Below are 20,464 nucleotides of genomic sequence, written 5' to 3'. Positions count from 1 at the left end.
TTGCTAGTCTCTTCTTGTGCGTTTCAGCTCAAGCAATTATAATGTTGTGATATGATCAGTGATCAAGCAATGATTGTTTTTGGTGAAACTGAGCCTGTTTGAATTTTCTCCGACTTCCACTCACCACATGGCATCATCAGTTGAAGCGGTAAGGGAGTGAATATAAAGGGAGGGAGAGGGTAAGGTGGCCAGTGAGGTGACTGACATGGCTTGTAGCCTTCCACCCATGTTCAGATGATGTAGGTCATAATGGATAGGTGCGTAAAATTATTTCTATATTGCAGCTTATATTTGAAAAGGGGTGGTATTAAAATATCCCTTTTTAAAAAGAAATCTGATGTTAGATTAAAATTTCAGCCGACTAACTTTTGTGTGAAAAATAAAAGAAATATCATTCATATTATTTATTTTTCACATTTGTCACAACTAATAGCACGTAAATTTATGACTTTATTATCAAGCAATACTTTGCTGATGACAAAGTGATGAATAGGGGGCAGCAGCACTGACAGTAGCGTATTCCATCAGGGTAACTGTGGATATTGACTGTGAGCTCTCGATTGTGATCGAGTTCCTGCACAGTTATATCTTAAAAGGCATGCAAACTGCTGCTGGAATCTTGGTCATTTACTGCAGTTGGCAATGGGGAGATTTAGAGCTATACAGACCCTATTTCTCCTCACTCTAATGCCTTATTATTTTCTGTAAAACCAAAGTTTACTGGGATTACAGTCTGGCGAGTAAACTCTCAAGTAAAAGGAATAACTTTTTAAAATCCATAAATTCTTTATTATATTCATACGAATAGGTTTTTGGTATCATACAAGGGAGTTAGCTGTAGATTTTACTTTGTCTGCTGTTCCTTTTATATTTTATAACTCATGCTTGTTCATTAATAGTCAATTTATTTCATCCTATCCAATTTAGGGCCCCTATGAGATTCCAAAACACTTGCAGAACTAGGATGAACAAAAGTAAAGGAAGACTATCAGGGGAAAAGACACTCTGATTTTTCTTCACTTTATGAGTCTGAACCTAAGACAAGTCATGTATCAGTACTGGGTGAAATGGGGTATGTGGTAGAAGTACCAGCTACTTGGTCACATTCAGGCTTACTTGCGGGAGAAGACTGCCATCTGTTTTGCTTATTTGGGCAAGTAAATGCCTGTTAAAAAAGTTAGTGAAAATGCTGCCTTGGGAGCAAATTAAGGGTACACAAAACTTATCTTGCCCCTATGGATATGTCATCAGTATTTTTATTTAGGTTGACTTCACCTCTCTACCTTTCCTTTTTTAAATTCTGACTCACTCATATGCACCAATATGCTCCTCCATTGGACATCCTTCTTCACTTAGACTATGAGTTTGGTTCCTTTGTCTTCCTAATGGCAACTTCCCTTTTTCTATTATGTTCCTAGAAAATCTATCATATTGTATCCATCTCGTCTTTTACTTTTTACACCTATATTGCCTTTTCCTCCTCTTTTGTGTGCTTCCTTGTTTCTCTTTCTTATCAGTCCATGTGATCTCCAACATCCACCTCCAGTACCTTGATTGAAGACCTCTGTTTTTCAATGCAACAATTTCAGAGTGTAAAAATCATTTGCCTTGGCTGGGATGGACAAATGATTTTTACACTCTGAAATTTTTGCATTGTAATGCACATTTAGCGGATGACTCTGTTAAAAGTTATTGTCATGGTAAATTTCATTTTTATCTTTTTTTGGATAGCTCATTTCTTTGATTCATAGTCTATATTTCAACTTATTCTTGTTTCTAAGTTTATCCCCTTTGAACATTGTGATTGCCTCTTTGTTGTACTTTTTTAGCTTGCATATACCTGTATGTAGGCATCGAGTTAATTAGAGCTTAAAGAAATCTCTTAGAAGAGCATACGAAAGCCTGAGGAATCAAACAAAGGTAAATAATAATGGCACTTTTGATTTTTGGGTGCCAAAATGCCTGAAGTCATTGGTAAATATTTCTTAGGTTAGGTGAGGTGGAGCCTGGAATAAAAAGGGAGTTTGAGATAAACTTCACTAAACAAACATGAGAAATATTGCACGTTGAGCATAATATTTAAAGGTAAGATTGTGTAAGATCTTCAAAGAAATCTTTACATTCTTGAGTTTAATACCTTTAGTGGTTTTTAATAAGAAAGGTCAAAAAGTTTGTAAGTGAATATTAGAATTAGTGCAGTGTGGGATTTTATTTTGTTCATTTCCCAAGGAAGGACAAAATCAGTCCCAAAGGACGATGTTCACCAAATGAAGATTTCAGAGGGCAAAGACTGGCCATAGTAAAAACTGGAGGGGCTAAGGGTGGAGGGAGCTTCCTCAATATGCCAGAAAAAGCTGTAGCAGTTATGCTGTTGTTGAAAAGACCCTCTTTAGATGAAATTGGTCTCAATGGTCCCAATGTCAGTAAACCACAATTGTCATGGCAGAGAACAAATCAGATAAAAAATTTGGTAGAATATGTCTCAAAATTTTGTGAGAAATCTCATTAACATAGTTATTGAGGAACACCACTTTAGCTGCATATAGACTGGCATTAAATATAGGGAATTGGTGTGAAATATTATAAATAATTTGATGACCTTTATTATAATTGGGTGTAACAATTACACACGATCTGTCCTGGGAAAAGCACATAAAGAGAAATATGTGGTTGTGCTACTAAAAAATTGGGATTTGTAAAAAGAGTGCTAGATAAATGCGACAAAAAAGTGAAGAAACGATGTTCTCTTGCCCTAGTCAGGCCCCACCTAGAGTATGCTATCAGTATATGGGATCCTCAAGAGATAAATTGGTTACGGAATTAGATTGAGTTCAGCAGAGGGGGGCTAGATTTGTCAAACATTGTTATGACCAACACAGTAATGCAATTACTTAGCTAGAAAATTTAGGCTGGGATTCCCTTACACAGCGGCATTTACAATATAGATTTAACTTATCAAAAACATTGAAAGATGGGTCCTTTTCTGATAACATAAGGAGCATATTACAAACCCCAGGCAAACCCAAACTACGGGCAGAGGTATCACAAATATAAGATTAGAGAGATAGACTGCAAAGCTGACAGGTTCAGTTCAACACAATAAGTATTAACCTACAAGGTAGGGACTGCTTGTGGTTATGTATATTATATATATATATATATATATATATATATATATATATATATATATATATATATATATATATATATATATATATATATATATATATATATATATATATATATATGCAAATGAATTAAGTAATGGTAGAGGAGAAAGAATTCTGTGAGGAAAAATTTGAGGAAGTCAGATTAATTGGATATAAAACACACTGAGAGGTAGTGGGATATTAAAAGACAAGAGACACGTGGGGATGATGGGAGCAGAAAGTGGGGAGGAGAGCTTAAGATAGGCTTTGGAATGGCAAGAATGAAGATAGGAAGGCTCTTCCAATTCCAGTATTATTATTTTTCCTGCATGCATGCCCTATTTCCCTACTGCATAACTTACTACTCTACTTTTTCAAGCATCTAAAAATCCACAATGCCCAAAATACATCTACAAATATTTATTATCTTCCGTATTGAGACATAGGAAACGTATAATAGGATTTCAGATTACCTTGAAGCACAGAAAACGTTTAATTTGTTTTTTTTAAATTTATTTGCTGTTTCAAAAAGGAAATCAGGGAGTAAGTAATAGGTTGGATTGGAAAAATAATGTTTGCTACGGTATGGAATGGGGCATGGGTTTAGCATTTCAAAACAGTATTCCGGACAATCATACCGACTCAGTAGATCTATTCATTCCCTATCAATACCATTACCACTTATGTTAATACATTGGCATTAGTATGGCGAATATATTTCGTTTTTTTCCAAAATATACTAATTCTACTAAATACTCTATAAATGACCACACAGGCGCGGTACAAGAGGGCACTAGAAAACCAAAAATTTAGCTACAATATAATATGCATAATTGTTATAGGTATTCTACCGCTTATGCTATGATTTCGATGGTCACGTCCTAAAACATTTATACAGCAATATATTTACTTGCCTCTCCAACAAAAAACACAACTCGACATCACCCACTATAGTTTTCCGCACTATTCTTATAAAATACATTCAAGTTGTACCAGAACCTGGAATAGAACTTCAAGTTTAAAAAAATTATGATGTTTGAGGCAAGAGAAAAACAGAAATGTACAAGCTGCTTTACGAAAGTATGAGAAATACAATTTCATCAATGAAAACATTTTTGCGGGTAACCATGATTGGTGAATTCCTATGTGAGCTCATTATCACAAACAATTTGTATTCTTAAACCCATGATGCCATAGCTACTTGTGCACTGCGCTGAAAAATTGAGTATATGTATTAGTATTTGAGTTTCCACTGCAGAACTAACAAAATCATGGAAATATTTCCGGAAGTAATCGAGGGTATAATTATCGATTGTATTAAAAATGAAAATCGTATAAATTCCAACCTTATATCTACCATCAATTCAATGGCAACGAAAGAAGATATTTTTAAAGGATGGTCATCCGCTATTTTCGTGGGTTTTACTCCAAACTTAATCTCTAAATTCAATGACCGGAGTTTAACTTCGCCTGGATTTCAAGGGGACATAAACGGATCTGACAGAAGGAAAGATTTAATTGGAAATGTTGTAACCTTAACGAATCCCAAACCTCAGGCGAATTTGGCTCATTAAAAACTCAACAAGAATGAATGCTAGCCAAGGAAAAAGCGGCATTCGAGTAGAAACATACGAAGAGAAACATATCAAAATATCAAGGAGGAACATATCAAAATATCAAGGAGGAACATATCAAAAGCATCATGGTGTTCATCAGTAATTTATTTTTTCTGTGCTTCTGTATTAATTTCCTCATTGGTGCTCTTAATGTTGTCATGTTTTGAACATGTCCTGCGGCATATTGTGTGCAAATAAATTTCATGATTATTTTTTGCCGCTGTGTACTCTACATTCTTGAAGTTTCAGAAATTGTAATGAAATATTATTTATCTTTGACTAATCTTGCTAGTTTTGGCTACATCCGACAACGATTTAGTAATTTTAATAAATGATACCCAATTTATCGTTGAACCCTTGTACGTTACATATTAGTGCATTTAAAATTCCACGGAGAACGGCACTTAAGTCGCTATATAGAAATATAGTAAGGCAAGTTTTAGTTATGATTAATTAGATTGCTCTAGAACACAAAGGGGAGAATAATCCAACGAATCTACTTGGTAAATATCGGCACGAGGGAGGAATTATGAATGCAACAGCAATTTAATTAGACTCTTCAATGGTCAATTTACAGCCTCTGCCGATGCTCAAAGATTTTCATTAACATCTATTCAAGTGAATTCTGATCATTAAATCTTCCTTCACTTTGAAATTAAAGTTTTTCGAATTACTTAAGGCGAAGATAATGAAGACGATCAAATTTCGTTCAAGTCGCGCGCATGCGGCTTAACGTTTTTCTCCTGTCAGCGGTGATTTTGATTTACTTTTTGTTTGGGCGTGTGCTAACGGTTTATTCTTTGCTTTGATTTAAGAGGTAAAGGGTTTTTTGTGCTATGAGTTCCATCGGAGATAATATTGATGCTTTAATTGAGAATATAAAAATATCTGAACATTATGCTGAAAGCCAAAGAAATGAATTACATGCAGGTAAGTTCTCGTGTATGTACCCCATTTTAGAAACATTTTATATGGTATATTCATAAGTTTAATATATATATATATATATATATATATATATATATATATATATATATATATATATATATATATGTGTGTGTGTGTGTGTGTGTGTGTGTGTGTGTGTGTGTGTAACCGTGTCTGTGTCCGAATTTTATATGTTTCACTTTCTAAAGAATCGAATTAGTTGTACTTGTCGGCTCTTTCAAGAGCCAAGTTACGGTTTATATGGTGGGTGAAAAACCGAGACATAATGTTCAATTAAAAGAGTGTTTAAATAAATCTTGTAACATAAAACAATCATTGCCCGAGCCAGGTTACTGCTTCCAACAAGATTAGTATATTTTCGTCCGAAAATGAGGAAAGCACGTGAAAAAGCGATAACTTCTAACGAGAGAGCATCAAGTTAAAAACTATTCCTAATTTTCCTTTTTCGATTTGAATATCTTCCTACATTCAGCTTCAAAATTTAGTTAAAATGGAGATAGTATGGATGATGAAATATTGGTCAATCTGATCTTACATTCATTCTTTTTACCTTTAATACCTGCACTAAGCTTCAATTTACATTTAATGATAATGCCTCAAGACAAAGCAGTTCACATATCATCAACTTTTTATTGTGACATTTTAATTGGCAAAGAGGACTATCAGGTCTTTTAATCAATTCCATCAATTCACACCAAGAATTATCAATTTTAATTATTTTATCCCTTCAAATGCCACCTGATGTAGCAAACTTTCCTCATCTATCTGGTTATGTGCATACCAATACTTATGTTTTTACAACATAAGAGGTGAACAAGGGTACCCAGGGAAACAGCTATCATGTTTCATGTTCATCAATTGGTGGCAAAAAGATTAAAGAGTTCAATATGGAGGTGAATTTATTAAAAGGTAATCTAACAGTTAATGTAGGTTTTGGATGGGCACACCTACTAAATAAATATTTTGTGACTCCTAACAAAACACAATCCAGCAACCTACTCTACATCAAGTCCCTCTGTATCTCTGAGTACTTCCTCCCTTCATCCCATCCAACATCCCTATCCTGTTCCCGCCCTTTTCTCGTTTTCCTAACATTCTCCCCACTATTACATTCTTCAGCATTCCATTGCCGATCAATACGCCCTTCATCCATTGTTCCCGCCTCTGTAGAATTTCTCCCAACAAACCCCTCTCCTCATCCACCATACCTGGTACTTCCTCATTTTTTTTCCTTTCCGTCCATTTCACCTTCTCCATTATTCTCCACACCCACATTTCAAAAGCCTTCACTCTACTTCTATTGTCCTGCTTCAGTGACCACATTTCTCCACCGTACATAACTACACTCCATATCAAAGTTTTGACGAGTCTTTTATAAATATCCTTACTCAACGCCCCTGTCATCAATTCCCTCCTAGTGAAAGCCTCTTTTCCTAGTGCAATTTTTCTCCTTACGTCCCTACTACTTTGACCGTGTTGGTCCAAAACATTTCTGAGGTACGTAAATTGTTCCATCTGCTCTATTTTTTCCCTCCTAATTTAATGTTTAGCTTAGCCTTTCTCATATTGAAAAATCGCATAACCTTTATTTTATTTATATTGATTCTCAACCCATATCTATCGCACTGAGTTTCCAATTCACTCAGAAAGGCTTACAACCCCTTGGCTGACTGACAAACTAAAGCTTGATCATCAGCAAACCTAACTGATTTTATGAATTCCCCTGCGACTTTCATTCCTACCTCTGTAATCCATGGCTTCCTTGTCCTTTTCCCATTAACGGTTCCTATAATTGTTTTTGTGGCTTTCGATACCCCTTTCTTGATACATTCCCAGTTTTCTTCAATAGTACTCAACTCTTTGCTGTCATCCATGATTTTCTCTATAGCCTGCTGATACTCCTTCCTTGTCAATCCATTTAATGCTTCTACATTCCATTTCCTAACCTGCTGCCCTTGCCTTATCTTTTTGAAATGGATGCTACATTTCATAGCAACCAATTTGTGGTCAGAGTCCGCATCCGCTCCCGGGAAGCTGTGCAAATTTATCACACTGTTCCTAAACCTGTGCCTAACTATATATAATATACTATATAATTTAGCTGATACCTTTCTGAGTCACCATTCATTTTCCACTTATACCTATGCCTTTTGTTGTGTCTAAACCAAGTGTTGGTGATGACTAACCCCTGTCTCCAGTAGAACTCAATTGTATTCTCCCCGTGGTCATTCCTCGTGCCTAAACCATAGTCCCCCACTTCATCACCATTTCCTCCTTCCCCTACTGTTGCATTCCAATCCCCCATCACTATCAAATGTTTTCCTAGCGGGACACATGCGATTATGTCCTCTAACTGATCGTATATCCTATCGACTTCTTCCTCCTTATGATTGCTATGGTGGTGAATAAGATGTTACAAAGGTTTCAAATTTTGAAATAATAATATAAATCAAAGTGAAGGCCTTGCATTCATGGCTAATCCCCTGAGTTGAATTTAGCATCAATAACTCTAGCCCTCCTTGGAGCCCTGTTTGGCAAGGAAGTATATATTTTGGTTGATATTAGTCTTTTGTATTACTCCTACTGATATGTTAAAATGTACAAGTCATATTGTATAATTTTTATCATCGATGGCTTATTGACTCTCTTGTATCTCAAATGCCTGCCCCTTCCACCTTTGCTGTTTTTCCATATCTACCTCCTTTGTATGAGCTGTACCATTGAAAAACTATGCTAAAACTCTCATGGCACTATTTATGCATATATCACCACATAGCTGGTAAGGTGCAGGTGATGATTTTGTGAAAATCTTCAATCATTCTAGTTTCATATTTCAAATTTATCATTAATTATGCTCTGTGTTTTTGTAGTTAGCAATAAAACCACAATATCATCATGGGGTTCAGGATCAGCATATGTGTTACCAAAACCTTATACATCTGGATAGCACATTGTTTGCTCATTAATCTATCATTGGTTTTGATATGTTAAGCAGATTTTTAAAATATTTTGGCCACTCCAACAGTTGTGGACTTGATCCAGATAAGATACTAGTTTCTGAGTGTATGCTGCCCCAGATGAAACCTTTGTTGTCAGGACATCATCATTTCCTTGCTATCCCATCTGTTTCTCCATTTGTTTTTCTCAGTGTAGTTTGCACTTGCATTGCGTAGCACTTCACTATTTTTTACATAGTTTACCAGGGAAGTGATGATATAAGAAGTTGTCTAAGGCCTGTTTCTTAAAGTTGCATGTATATAAACAAGTATGAATGCATCCTCGTGACATTTCTTTTTCTAATGATTTTCCCATACAAGATACAGTAATTGTTTATATTTTGTTCAACTCTTTAAGGATTTGTTATCAGGTATATATCAACTTTTTTATCCATCAGAGAGTATACTTTTTTAAGACTATCCACCAAATTTAGAAATGTTCAGTTTATTTCCCAGAATGAAATCACATACGACAGTTCTAATCATAAAAAGTGAAAGTTAATGACTATATTTATAGTTTTTGCTGATTTTCAGGCCACTTATTTTAGTAGGTATATTAATAGTTGGAGTAGACAGTTTTAAATACTCAATAATTACTTTATATTTCTAGTGGAGACTGAAATATCAAGAATTAGATCAGAGATAGTTACAATGTCATTGGAAAAAGAAGAACTGAAAAATGATTTGAAAAAATTATCAACTGAAGTAAACAAACAAGATGCTACTCTAATGAGTCTCGAAAAAGAAGTAGAAATTCTTAGAGACATACACAAAGAATTAAAGGATTTATATGACAAAGAAAGTAGAATTTTGGTAAATATTGGGCGGTTTAAAGTTTCAACTCTTTTGTTGTTGATCTATTTCATATTAGTCAACTTAATGTTTGTTTCTCAAACACTAAACACTTTTTCTTGATGACATTCATGCATCTGGAGAGTGATAAGCAGCAAGAAGTTTGGCAAAATAGGGAATTATTCTGCAATAATCTACGTCAGTTTGCTGAAGATTGGGGGCCATTGAGCACTGCGGTGTCAAATAAAAATAAAAGAGTAACTACTAAAAAAGAAATTTTAACAGGTACTTGTTTACAGATATCCAATAAAAATATAATTAATATGTAGCATTCTAAAAGGCAAAGGAAGGTTTCTTTATGGGCCTTGGAACTATGCTCTATTGCACTCCTATATAAAAAAACATAAACACAGTAATTAACCCAAAGGTCGGTTTGATAGGTGATAGTTCACCCAGTACTAAGCCCTACAGCATGCGAAATTCACACATCAGGGCCAGTTCCTTTCCCTGTGCCGGTTATGGTTTCCGCGGAAGATCTGGAATCCAAAAAATCACATAGCTTGGGTGGAGCTGCAGGTGCCTTGCCTGGGATTCGAACCCAGGACCCTATGGTCAGTTGTCCAACGCTCTACCCCCTGGACTACCGCGACCCATCCCTAACCAAACAATAACTTAATATTATAGTTACTCATTCCTAAACTCTCCATACTTTTTACTCTTAATTTCATCCATAACATCAATTTTATTCTGCCTTCTACCTTTGTTTCCCAGTATTCTCCCGTTAACAGTCTTAAGCATGCCATTCCCACTCAATATCTCTTCCAACCTTGTTTTCAAATATAGACTATATGATGCAAAATTGATCATACAGGTCCCCATTTATTTGCAGTTATCCAGAAAATGCCATGCCTTGAACAATCACGCATAGGTCACATATAGTATGCCAGGTAGGTTGAAGGGTAGGAAGCAAACAAAAGGTAGTCCTATGCAATATCTCTTCCTCAGTGAGGCAGCTATAAAGGCATCTGACCCCAGCAAGGAGCCATTACAATGGTTTCACATTAAAAACACTATTGAGGAAGGCAAAAGGAAACCTTTTCAATTATTTATGCCAAGGAAATGATTTAACTAAAAATGAAAATTATTTCTATCATATATGTAACTTGGTCCACAGAAGCATGTGTCATGGGGGAGGCAAGGCCTCCCCTGTCATCATCGCTTGAAATCCTTGCACAGCAGAGTGAAAATGACAAAAAAAGATTCAGAAGAGGGCTGCAATTGTTGGAATTAGGATATGGCATGATAAGATGATACTTATGCTTGGAAAGTTAGAAAACTTGAAGAGAGTACTGGAGAAAGGAAGTAGATGTATTAGATTTGTGTGCACTGAGATGGAAATGGAGCAGTGATTTATGGGGTAAGAATATAGAGTAATCTAAAGTAGGAGAGGAGGATACATGTGGAGCAGTCTTAGAACCAAACATAAAATAGGAAGACCAGCAGTAATCATGGAACAAATAACCACCACAGTTATTAACGTGAGGGTTGTTGTGATAGGTGAGGATAGAGCTCACCTTGCACCAAGTCCAGCAGAATGTGAAATTCACATATCAGGGAAGGAGGGCCAGTTCATTTTCCTGAGCTGCCTATGGTTTCCCAGGAAAGTCTGGTACCTAAAAAATCACATAGCTTCGGTGAAGCTGAGGGTGCCCAGAGCAGATAAGTGCTAGATTATTCTTTGTGGGGATTAAAGCAACTTCAACAAATTTGGTTCTCATCCGGATTTAAATGACCAATAGTAACTATAGAAAGGAAGAAGTAGACAGAGTAGATGAGGATGTTGAGGAAATTATTTCAAGAGTTTCTGGAAGAAAACATTTGATAAAGAATGAGCAATTGGAATACGGTGGTTTGCGAAAGAAGAGAAAGAAGTGAGGCCTGAGAGTATGGTTTAGCAGAAGATATAGCCGTGGTGATGAAATGATAGTTTCACTGGTGAAATAGCTTAATTACACGCATAACTAGCAGCTCATATATTAAGGTAAAGATAGAAAACTGCACCACGGTAGATTAGGGTAAACATGGGAAATTCTCAGAGATACCAGCTAGATTATATTATATCTAGACATAGAATTGGGAATATTGTGATCATCTCAAACTGACTGGGAGCAAATGGGTATTTGGTTCACAATTTAGTGATCATTTAGTGTGATGCCAAATTTAAGAGCATGAAAAAGAGAAGAAGTAAAATAAAACTGAATGTACTAGAGTTGATTGGTGTGAAAAAGGAGTACCAGGTGGCAGCTGATAAAATTCTGGTGGTGGATAAAGGATAGATACACATGAAGAGAGATGTGAATATCTCAAAAAAGGAATAAAGGAAGCAGGCGATGAAAAAATAGAAACGCTAAACAGAAAAATGGTCAGAAAGCCATAAATTACATATGAAATATATCATTAAACATATGATTAGGAAAATGGATTAGAGAAGGAAATGAAATAATATTTCTACAGAATTATCTGTTTGGGAGTTAGAAATATGTTGACAGAAGTTTCAATGCCTATCATTCAAAGTATTCATTAAAGAGGGACTTAGCTGGAGGACTTTATTAGATAAGTATTTACATATATACTCATCCCAAAAATGGGAAAATCAGTAGCATGTGATGCCTTTGGGATCATCAGATTGTGTTTCTATGTCACAAAGATAATGGTTGGGATCACAATAAAAGGATGATGAAGAGGGCAAGCAATTACTAAAAAGAAGGTCCATTTTGGTTTAAAAAGAGGATAAGTAGGTTACATGAGTAAGGTAGTGTACATAATGTCCCAGCAGTAAAAAGGAAGTAATGAGTCTAAAATAGATTGGAGGGATAAGCAACTAATCTGCAACCTTGGCATGTCTCAGAATGCTCAGTTGTGTATGGTGGATGTAGATCCAGGATAGGCAGTTAGGATGCCCACTATCACTTTTTCTTTTCAATATACATGAGGAGGCAATGGTATGTTAGATATAGGAAGGATTAGAGGCAGGAGTGAAAGTATGTGGTTTAGTTAGCCAGTCAACCAAGGTGTTAAAAGTATTGCTGAGTGCATTAGAAAATTAGTGTGAAAGGTATTTAATGAAGATTAACTTATGCGATACAATGCTTTTTGAAAAGAAGAAAGTCTAAGTCAAATGTTGAAATTGGAGGGCAAAAACTAGTGCAGGTAGAAGAGTTTATTTACTGTTTTGGATCAAAATGGTCAAAATAATAGCGGCATAAGAAGAACTGCATTATTCAAAGAAGTTTTCACCAGAGGAGGGAGTTGATGATGAGGATGATTGAAACCAACCTTCTCATTGATTATGGTGATGATAGTGTAAAATACTTATCACAAGTAAATATTTCATAGGATCTGATTATATTTTGTTTATGACTGCTTTTAAAGGTGTTATAAAATTACTAATAGGCTAGAGAAATGGACTTTGGGGACAAAAACGCTTGTCTTTCATGTTTCTCAAATACTTTTTTTTGGAAAGTGGATGCAGAGTTTGAAAGAAAGCAACATTTCTACCATTTATTATACTGCCTTTTTAAAAAAATCACAATGTTCTTTTAGGAACAAGAGATGGTAATATGTATAACAATGGATAGTTTGCATTTCCTATTACTCCCAAAGTATTTTTTCCTAAGCTTCTGCCTATTTCTAATTTCTAGTTTCACTTAAAACTATATGATGTCATAAAAGACATAATTTCCCATAAAACACATCAATGATTAATGTTGTTGATATCTTATATTTAGCTGTCCACTGATTGTTAGATTGTTTATTTAGTAACTGTCTTGCAACTAATTCGTGGATACCTCTCCTACTTGAGTCAAAGCCACAAGGTTTAAATGCAAGTCAGAAGTATGTTTTTCCTTTTTTAGTCCCCTACTACAGAAAATATGGTGGTATATCTAAACCGTATGAGTTAATGTGCTTGATTGCTTTCCCCTGGTCAGAAAAACTTTCTGAATACAATCTCAGGTTGTATTAGTTAATGTACAATTTTTATTATTAATGATCATGTAATCTAATAGAGAGGTGAAATCATCAAGGTGGGTGAGTTGTGATGAGTAAACCTTTGACATGATAAATTTAATTAATCAGTTTCACAGAATGAAGAAGTAGTAGAAACTGATCTGGAAACCCTTGAAAAAAGTATTGAGGAGGCAAAAGAGAAACTTACTGAGACAGAGGAGAACTTAAAGAATGTCAAATTACTGAAAGAAAAACTAAGGGAGGAACCTGAATGTGGAGATGAATTTATAAGGTTAGCTAAAGGCAATCAGCATCAATTGGCAGAGATTATTTTTTTATGGTAGGAATCCATCATTTTACCTTAAAAGTAGTATCTAATTTTCAGCCTTGAGGAAGTAAATTTAAATTAAACAAATTCTCATCAATAACACCTCTTAATTTTCGTAAAATGATGCTCTATAAAATTAATTTTCATAAATCATATGAATTGCATAGTACTTTCAGAGAATTTTTTTAAATGTCTGCCTAACTTTACCAATGAATTCAAATTGCTATAAGGTTAACATTATGCAAATGGAATCTTCATATTATTTCAATTATATATGCAATATATCATGCTTTTGAGAACTTGGAGAGTATTGACCAAGAATTGCCGTGCTTTTGAAAACGTGGTTATCATGGTAAGAATACACAAAATTGCTCCAAATCTGGTAAAAGTTGTTTTAGGCATGCCTCATTAGTATCAATTAACTTGTGGCTACAAGTCAGCCGATGGCAGGGGTGGATTCAGGGTCAGCTTTGGGAGGGGCAATCTCCGGGCCAAAATTTTGAGCAGGTGGAGAAGAGTCTGGAGCCAGTAAGAATTGAAATTGATAGATTTAAAATTTATTCAGTTTTGGGTGCTGATTAATTTTTAACGATTTATGGGGATAAATAAAAAAATGTCATGGAAAGCATTCCAGGAACACCAATCTCCCCTGGGACTTCCAGGACCCTCCCTCCCCCTCCCCACCAACCAACCCAGATCCACCACCAACTTGTGTGAATTTTATAAATTGAATTTATTCATTTTGGATTAATTTTCTAATACACTAGTGAAGTAGATCAAGAGATTGGTGACTCGTGGTTTTTAGCAAGTTATTCAATAGATGGTTTGCGTGAGAATTCCAGGAAGTTTGCTTCATCCCAGAAAAAGATGTATTTCAAAGGTTTCTGAATTAATTTTCCACTACTTCTAAAACAGACCTTTTATTTTTATTTATATAAAATTTTAATAGCCTTCAAGTATATTTGAAGCAAGCTCAAATGGAAGTTGAGACATTGGAAAAACAGTATGAAGAGGCCAAACATGACCATTGGTATAATTCAAGGAATAAAGCACAGCTGACATTCCTGCCAGAGCCTCTAATGGTATCCTGTCCTACCACAAATACTAGCTCACACCATGGGGTTTGTGAGAGTTTACCATTCCATGATAATAAACAAAGTAAGTGTGTATTCCCTCAATGTTTTGGTACACCTCTTTATATCATTTCTCTTATAAAATGGTGTGAGCTCATTGCACAGGAACTGACATCATTTATTGTTATGCATTTGTAATTAAACGATATATTAGTAGTAACTGATTACTCAAGCTATCTAAATGAGTAAGAAACTTCAACTATTTGTATCTTATTTTATTAGTTCATCAAAGAAATTAAAGATATTGCATTATTTTGACCAATGTAGAATTTTCACAGTTAATATATTATAGACTGAGTCCTTAAATGTAGTGTATATCCTTAAAATGATATATTTTTACAGTGTCTTGGGAGCTAATGCAGATTCAGGCTATAATTTAGTACTGATGAAATGTGATGAAAGATTCTAGGGAATACTACAGGGAAGAGGGATAAGTATATGGAAGGTGGAAGTGTTTTCCAGGCTGGATAGAAATAAGTAAAATTAGGCAGTAAAGGACTTTATGAGTGAGGTCGGGAAATTGTGTTCACCATCAGAGGTACATCAGGAATATTATTTGACCAGGAGATCTGATTAGCCTTTCCCATGTTTTGCTGACATTTTATCCAACCTCCCGGTTGTGGTTCTCCAGATTCTTCATAATTCCATTGTTTCCTTGATAATTATGGGAAAATGGTAATTTTCCTTGGTCAACAACATTGTTTTGTCAAATTCCATTTGGTGTTTGGGTTCTGGCTATGCATGTTAAGCAATTGTCAAAAGGAAGATTTGTTTCTTTTTTATGGCCCTCTGGTGTTCTTCAATCTTGCACGTCATTGCTCTCCTTGGGTGGCCAATGTAGAATTTCCGACAAGTATATTTCATGAGTTCCTTGATATGCAAGATCAGAAACTCGGCCCTTATGTTTTAGATTGATGCTGCTTATTTTATTCTCCTCACTCACCACCTTAGCCTTTTGCTTTTCATATCCGCCTTTCCTGCAACATATGAGATGACATCGTATGGTATCATACATGGATATATATGATAGGCAGCTAAATTTTCTTCAGTCTCCTACATAGTTCTTTTCATGCCTCAGTCTTGCCATTTGTTCTTTTCTTTCTTTGCAGTCCTTACTAGGGCCATTTTTCTTGGGTATCCATTCTTCTCTAAACCTCAAGTCATGTCATTTCTCAATAGAAAGTAAATCAGCATAAAGACAATACCTGAGGTACATAATAAATGTGTTCAACACCAACTGTGTAAGTTAAAATAATGTTAGTCACAGAGGAATTTGGGAATTACCTTGCAGTAAAATTCATGTAGTACACTGTGTAATTCAAGAACTAATGTGAATGTCCTCAGTCATGTCATTCATCAATACTGGTCTATCCCTCAGGTACTCAGCTAATTTTTTTTCAATGAAGTAACTGGCAAATGTTCCCCTAAAAGCTCTTTTATCCTTATTGGCATCAAGATTGGCAACAATTTCCTTCCTCCAACTCTTAAACAAGACCTGACACATTGTTACTTCATTCTGCAGCTTGATTTTCTATTTTTTCAGTGTCTCTGATTACTTTTAGTTTTCCCTTTTTGTAAAAGCCTGTAACAATTTGCATTTCACTTAGTGAAATATTAAATCTTTATGTGGAAGTTCAAAGTTTCTTATTTTACCCTCATCATGAAGGAATTCCGCAAAGTTAAACGTGAAACTGTTATGTTTGTAAGGGGTTTGACGAATTGTCACGATACTGTTGTAGAAGTTCTATGCAAGCAGACACAATTCTGCTTTTGGTCATCCGTCAAGACCTTTGAGTGGAGTTTAGAGAGATCTTTCATGTTGCCAAATTTTCAGTGATAATGGTGTGCACTGTCATATTATCAGCCCCAATAGGTTTTGCTTTATGTACACACTTAACCAATGGTCTGTACTAAGCACTTCAAGCACACATGAGGAAAAAGTTTTGTTTTATGGAAACCTTGTATATGCTGATAAGATACATGATATATTAGTACTTGGAAACCACTGAGCAATATGGCATCTTCTTGGGCATTGGCCACATTTATGTAGCCATGGATTTATGTAAGTCGAGGCTTTCAGAACTTGGTGAATGCATGTAATCAATTTTTGCCCATGGATACATTATTATAGGTAATCTACCAGTTACAGTAGGTTTTGGATGGTCACAAACTACAAATAATTCTCATCTCTTCTCACAAAACACAACCCAACACCCTACTCCACAACAAGCCCCTCTTCATCCCCATGTACTTCCTTCCTCCCTTCATTCCACCCAAACATCCCTAACCTATTCCTACCCCTTCCTTGTTTTCCCAACATTCTCCCCTTTATCACAGTCTTCAACATCCCATTGTCAATTAATATGCTTTGCATCCATTTTTCCTGTATTCTAATGATTTCTCACAGCAATTCCCTCTCCATACTTAGCACTTCTTCATTTGTTTTCCTTTCTGTCCACATAACCTCTTCCATCCTTCTCCAAACCCATATTTCAATAGTCCCCAATCTACTCATATCATCCTGATTCAATGACCATGTTTCTGTGCTGTACACAACTACACTTAACATTATTATAACTACATTCGTGTAATGTTATTGTAAAAGTGATATTCAATTTATCACCAAATAATATTTTTAGGTCTACAAGAAAGACACCACTCCGTAAGCAAAGATGAAAATTCCTCTTGGAAGAACTCTGTCTGTGAACCAAATACTTTAAGAAAATTTGGAATGAAAAGACCAGTGGCTGCTATTGCTCCTGCAATAGAAAATTACCACCAAGAAAAAGGAGATGATCAGAGTAAAGACTCAACTCCAAAGAAGGTAGGAAAATATTATTTTTGGTCTTATTAGGTAATTAATTCTCAATGTAAAACTGTTGGAAGAGGTTTTGGCCAGGAAAAAAACTAGATTGTTGTTTTTTATTTTCATCTTAGTTTGTCCAATATGATACAATTTTATGTTGGTAGAAAGTAATGAATTTGTCAATCAGATTCACCAATTGAGGTACCTAATTTATAAATATCTGCTCAATATTCCTCTCATAAATATCAAATGTGCAATAAAAAATTTGCCGATGAAAACAGCAAGGCACTAGATGGATATTAGCTTGATGATACAGGGTGCAGCAACATAACTTCCTTTTTTCAAATGCAAAATGCTTTCAAAAAAAGAAGTTATGTTGCCGCACCCTGTGCTTAAAATTAATATGAGATGGGCAGATATATAATCATAAAAATAATAATCAACTATTACATGACAGAAATTATTTTTAATTTTATCTATTTATTACAGGCTTGTCCTTTTATTCCAAAGAAGCCTAGCTCATTATCAAAAAAATTCTTCACTCACAGTAATAGTTGGATGCAATTAGAAAAAGAACTGTCTGATTTGTTGAGGAAAGATTTACCAAAGCCATAGGAAGAGGCTAAATGGAAAGAAATATTGTTTTATTTTATTTGAAAAACTTATATCATTGTATCATTATTTTTAATTTATTTAAAAAATATCTTCTTTGTTACCTCTTGTTGTTGGTTATTGTTTTGTGTGGGCATTGCAACAATTTTCACTCATTGGTTCTATTTTATCATTTTATGCATTATATATGATATATGCATATTTATTATTAATGGTAAAGAGAACTTCCTGGTTAAGTTTTTGAGATATAGTAGAAAATATTCTTTAACACTAAGTTTGGGTTTCCTCAGCGAGAATCAATACTCGGCACATATATTACAATGCCCTGATGTGGCCATTGATTGCATTTTACAATGCTAGTCTACAGTGTTCACGAGTAAAAGAATGAATATATTATATCCAGGTGTATTATGTGCTCTAATGTGTTTTCAGAAAATATCAGATGTGCTGGCTATATGATAGGGATACATTTTGTGACTTAAGTTGCTTATCCCACTAAAGAAAGAGAAACTTCATGGTTTGCAATTATAACCACTCTCTGAAACTGAAGGAATAGCATATGTGGCAAAAAGGAACCCAAAATTATGGTAATTGATGAATTATAGATAAACAATGATTACTAATTGAGTGAAAGGGGATCAGCAAAGTCTGGTGGAACTGCTCTACTGAAAAAAATTATTGATTTTGCATTTTAATTGCTTCCAAATATTCACTACACACTTATGTAATGTTCACAACATTTCACCTATTGCTCATTCTATTGTTCCCAAAGCTTGACTTGGAACAATAGAATAGTATTCCCTTCAGAAACAGTCCAGGAGGTGCTCAGTCCTCTTTGAATCGTACTTAGTGTGTGTGCCAAGACTTACCATGAGCTTAAAAGGAAGCAAGATACTGTTTGCCGCACAAAGGGCAAATATTTAAAAAACATGATAGGATGAGGCCATTATGAATATACATGTTGCCATCTACTTAACTAGATCATAAGCTTATAAGAGTTCAAATCAATGATTATACTATACTGTATTTTGTAACAAACATATAAAGGTGACAAAAATATAAAGTGTTCACAGTATGTTCAAAAAGTGGAATTGAGCAAATAGCATATGTACACAATGTTGAAAAAAACATGTAAAAGGAGTAATAAACAGCAAAACTATAGCCGAGTATTACCTTCATAATTATTCTCATTAGAGATTAGAATGAAAAATATTGCAAAGGTGTGGGCATTTGATCTATATAAATATATTGTAACTATCATTAGTAGAATTCTTTACTCTGATTTGTAAAATTATTCCTTTCATGAGTATATGATTAATTATAAGGGAAACTCTAAATGATTTTGTCTTTTTCAGTTAAAAAATCTAGACTACACAAGAGAATGCATATGTAGACTTTTGACCTTTTAGATATGGATCTGGAGATGGATACAAAATATAAGAAAGAGAAATGAATAATTGCTGGATTTTTTGCATCTAGTACGCTTACATAGTAACTACTATAAACCATTGTTTCTTCTCCCTGTGCACTGTGAATGAACTTTCTTTTTATCCTTTTCCATACACCCACTCCTTTCTGGCGCAGGAAGCACTTTATTCCCTGTTCAATAGTTACCCTGTACTTTCTTGAGATAAGAATCTCATTTTCTTCGACTTCACAGTTTTCCTCACACTAAGCTCATCACGCATGAATATTTGTTTAGGGTTATTACCAGTTGTATAGTGGCCCATACATTTCCTAGAATTCTGACTATCTAGTAAAACTCATTTTCCTAAATATGCAGCAATAGGCTCAAATTCATCTAGAGCAGCATCGAATTTCAGTTTTTACCCTCATCATGACTGGTGACTATGGCTTTTAGCCAAAAAAGAATGTGTAATATATGCAAAGATGATGTTGTGGATGTTATTTTCATCCAAGTTTTCCATTTTGTCTCATCAACCTCAGGTATAAAAGAAAACTGTGACTGGGAACAGTCATGAAAGTGACTGCTTTCAGTTAATATTTGATAGGTACTTGATGGATTACATGTTGTAAAGAGACCAATAATTATCACATGAGTACTGTTAATGCATC

At 34.9% G+C, this 20,464-nt stretch overlaps 2 protein-coding genes across 2 annotated transcripts; both read left to right on the top strand.

Moving 5' to 3' along the window:
• Positions 1 to 1,067: 1,067 nt before the first annotated feature.
• On the top strand, positions 1,068 to 15,350 carry LOC139693556 (uncharacterized). Its single transcript, XM_071591759.1, has 6 exons — positions 1,068 to 1,072; positions 2,230 to 2,423; positions 9,320 to 9,522; positions 13,647 to 13,801; positions 14,787 to 14,995; positions 15,313 to 15,350. Exons 1-6 carry the CDS (start codon positions 1,068 to 1,070, stop codon positions 15,348 to 15,350), a joined length of 804 nt encoding a protein of 267 aa, XP_071447860.1.
• A 1,604-nt stretch (positions 15,351 to 16,954) lies between these two features.
• Positions 16,955 to 19,666, top strand: LOC139694192 (uncharacterized). Its single transcript, XM_071592626.1, has 3 exons — positions 16,955 to 17,032; positions 17,610 to 17,794; positions 18,266 to 19,666. The coding sequence occupies exons 1-3, from the start codon at positions 17,023 to 17,025 to the stop codon at positions 18,389 to 18,391; spliced, it is 321 nt and encodes a 106-aa protein (XP_071448727.1). The 5' UTR covers positions 16,955 to 17,022; the 3' UTR covers positions 18,392 to 19,666.
• The last annotated feature ends 798 nt before the right edge of the window (positions 19,667 to 20,464 follow it).

This window comes from Hetaerina americana, unplaced genomic scaffold (genome assembly GCF_022747635.1).
Source record: "Hetaerina americana unplaced genomic scaffold, ioHetAmer1.1.p SCAF_5, whole genome shotgun sequence".
In the NCBI taxonomy this organism is placed as follows: domain Eukaryota; kingdom Metazoa; phylum Arthropoda; class Insecta; order Odonata; family Calopterygidae; genus Hetaerina; species Hetaerina americana.
Note: the sequence above shows the minus strand (reverse complement) of the source record. Positions and strands in the feature narration are given on the sequence as shown.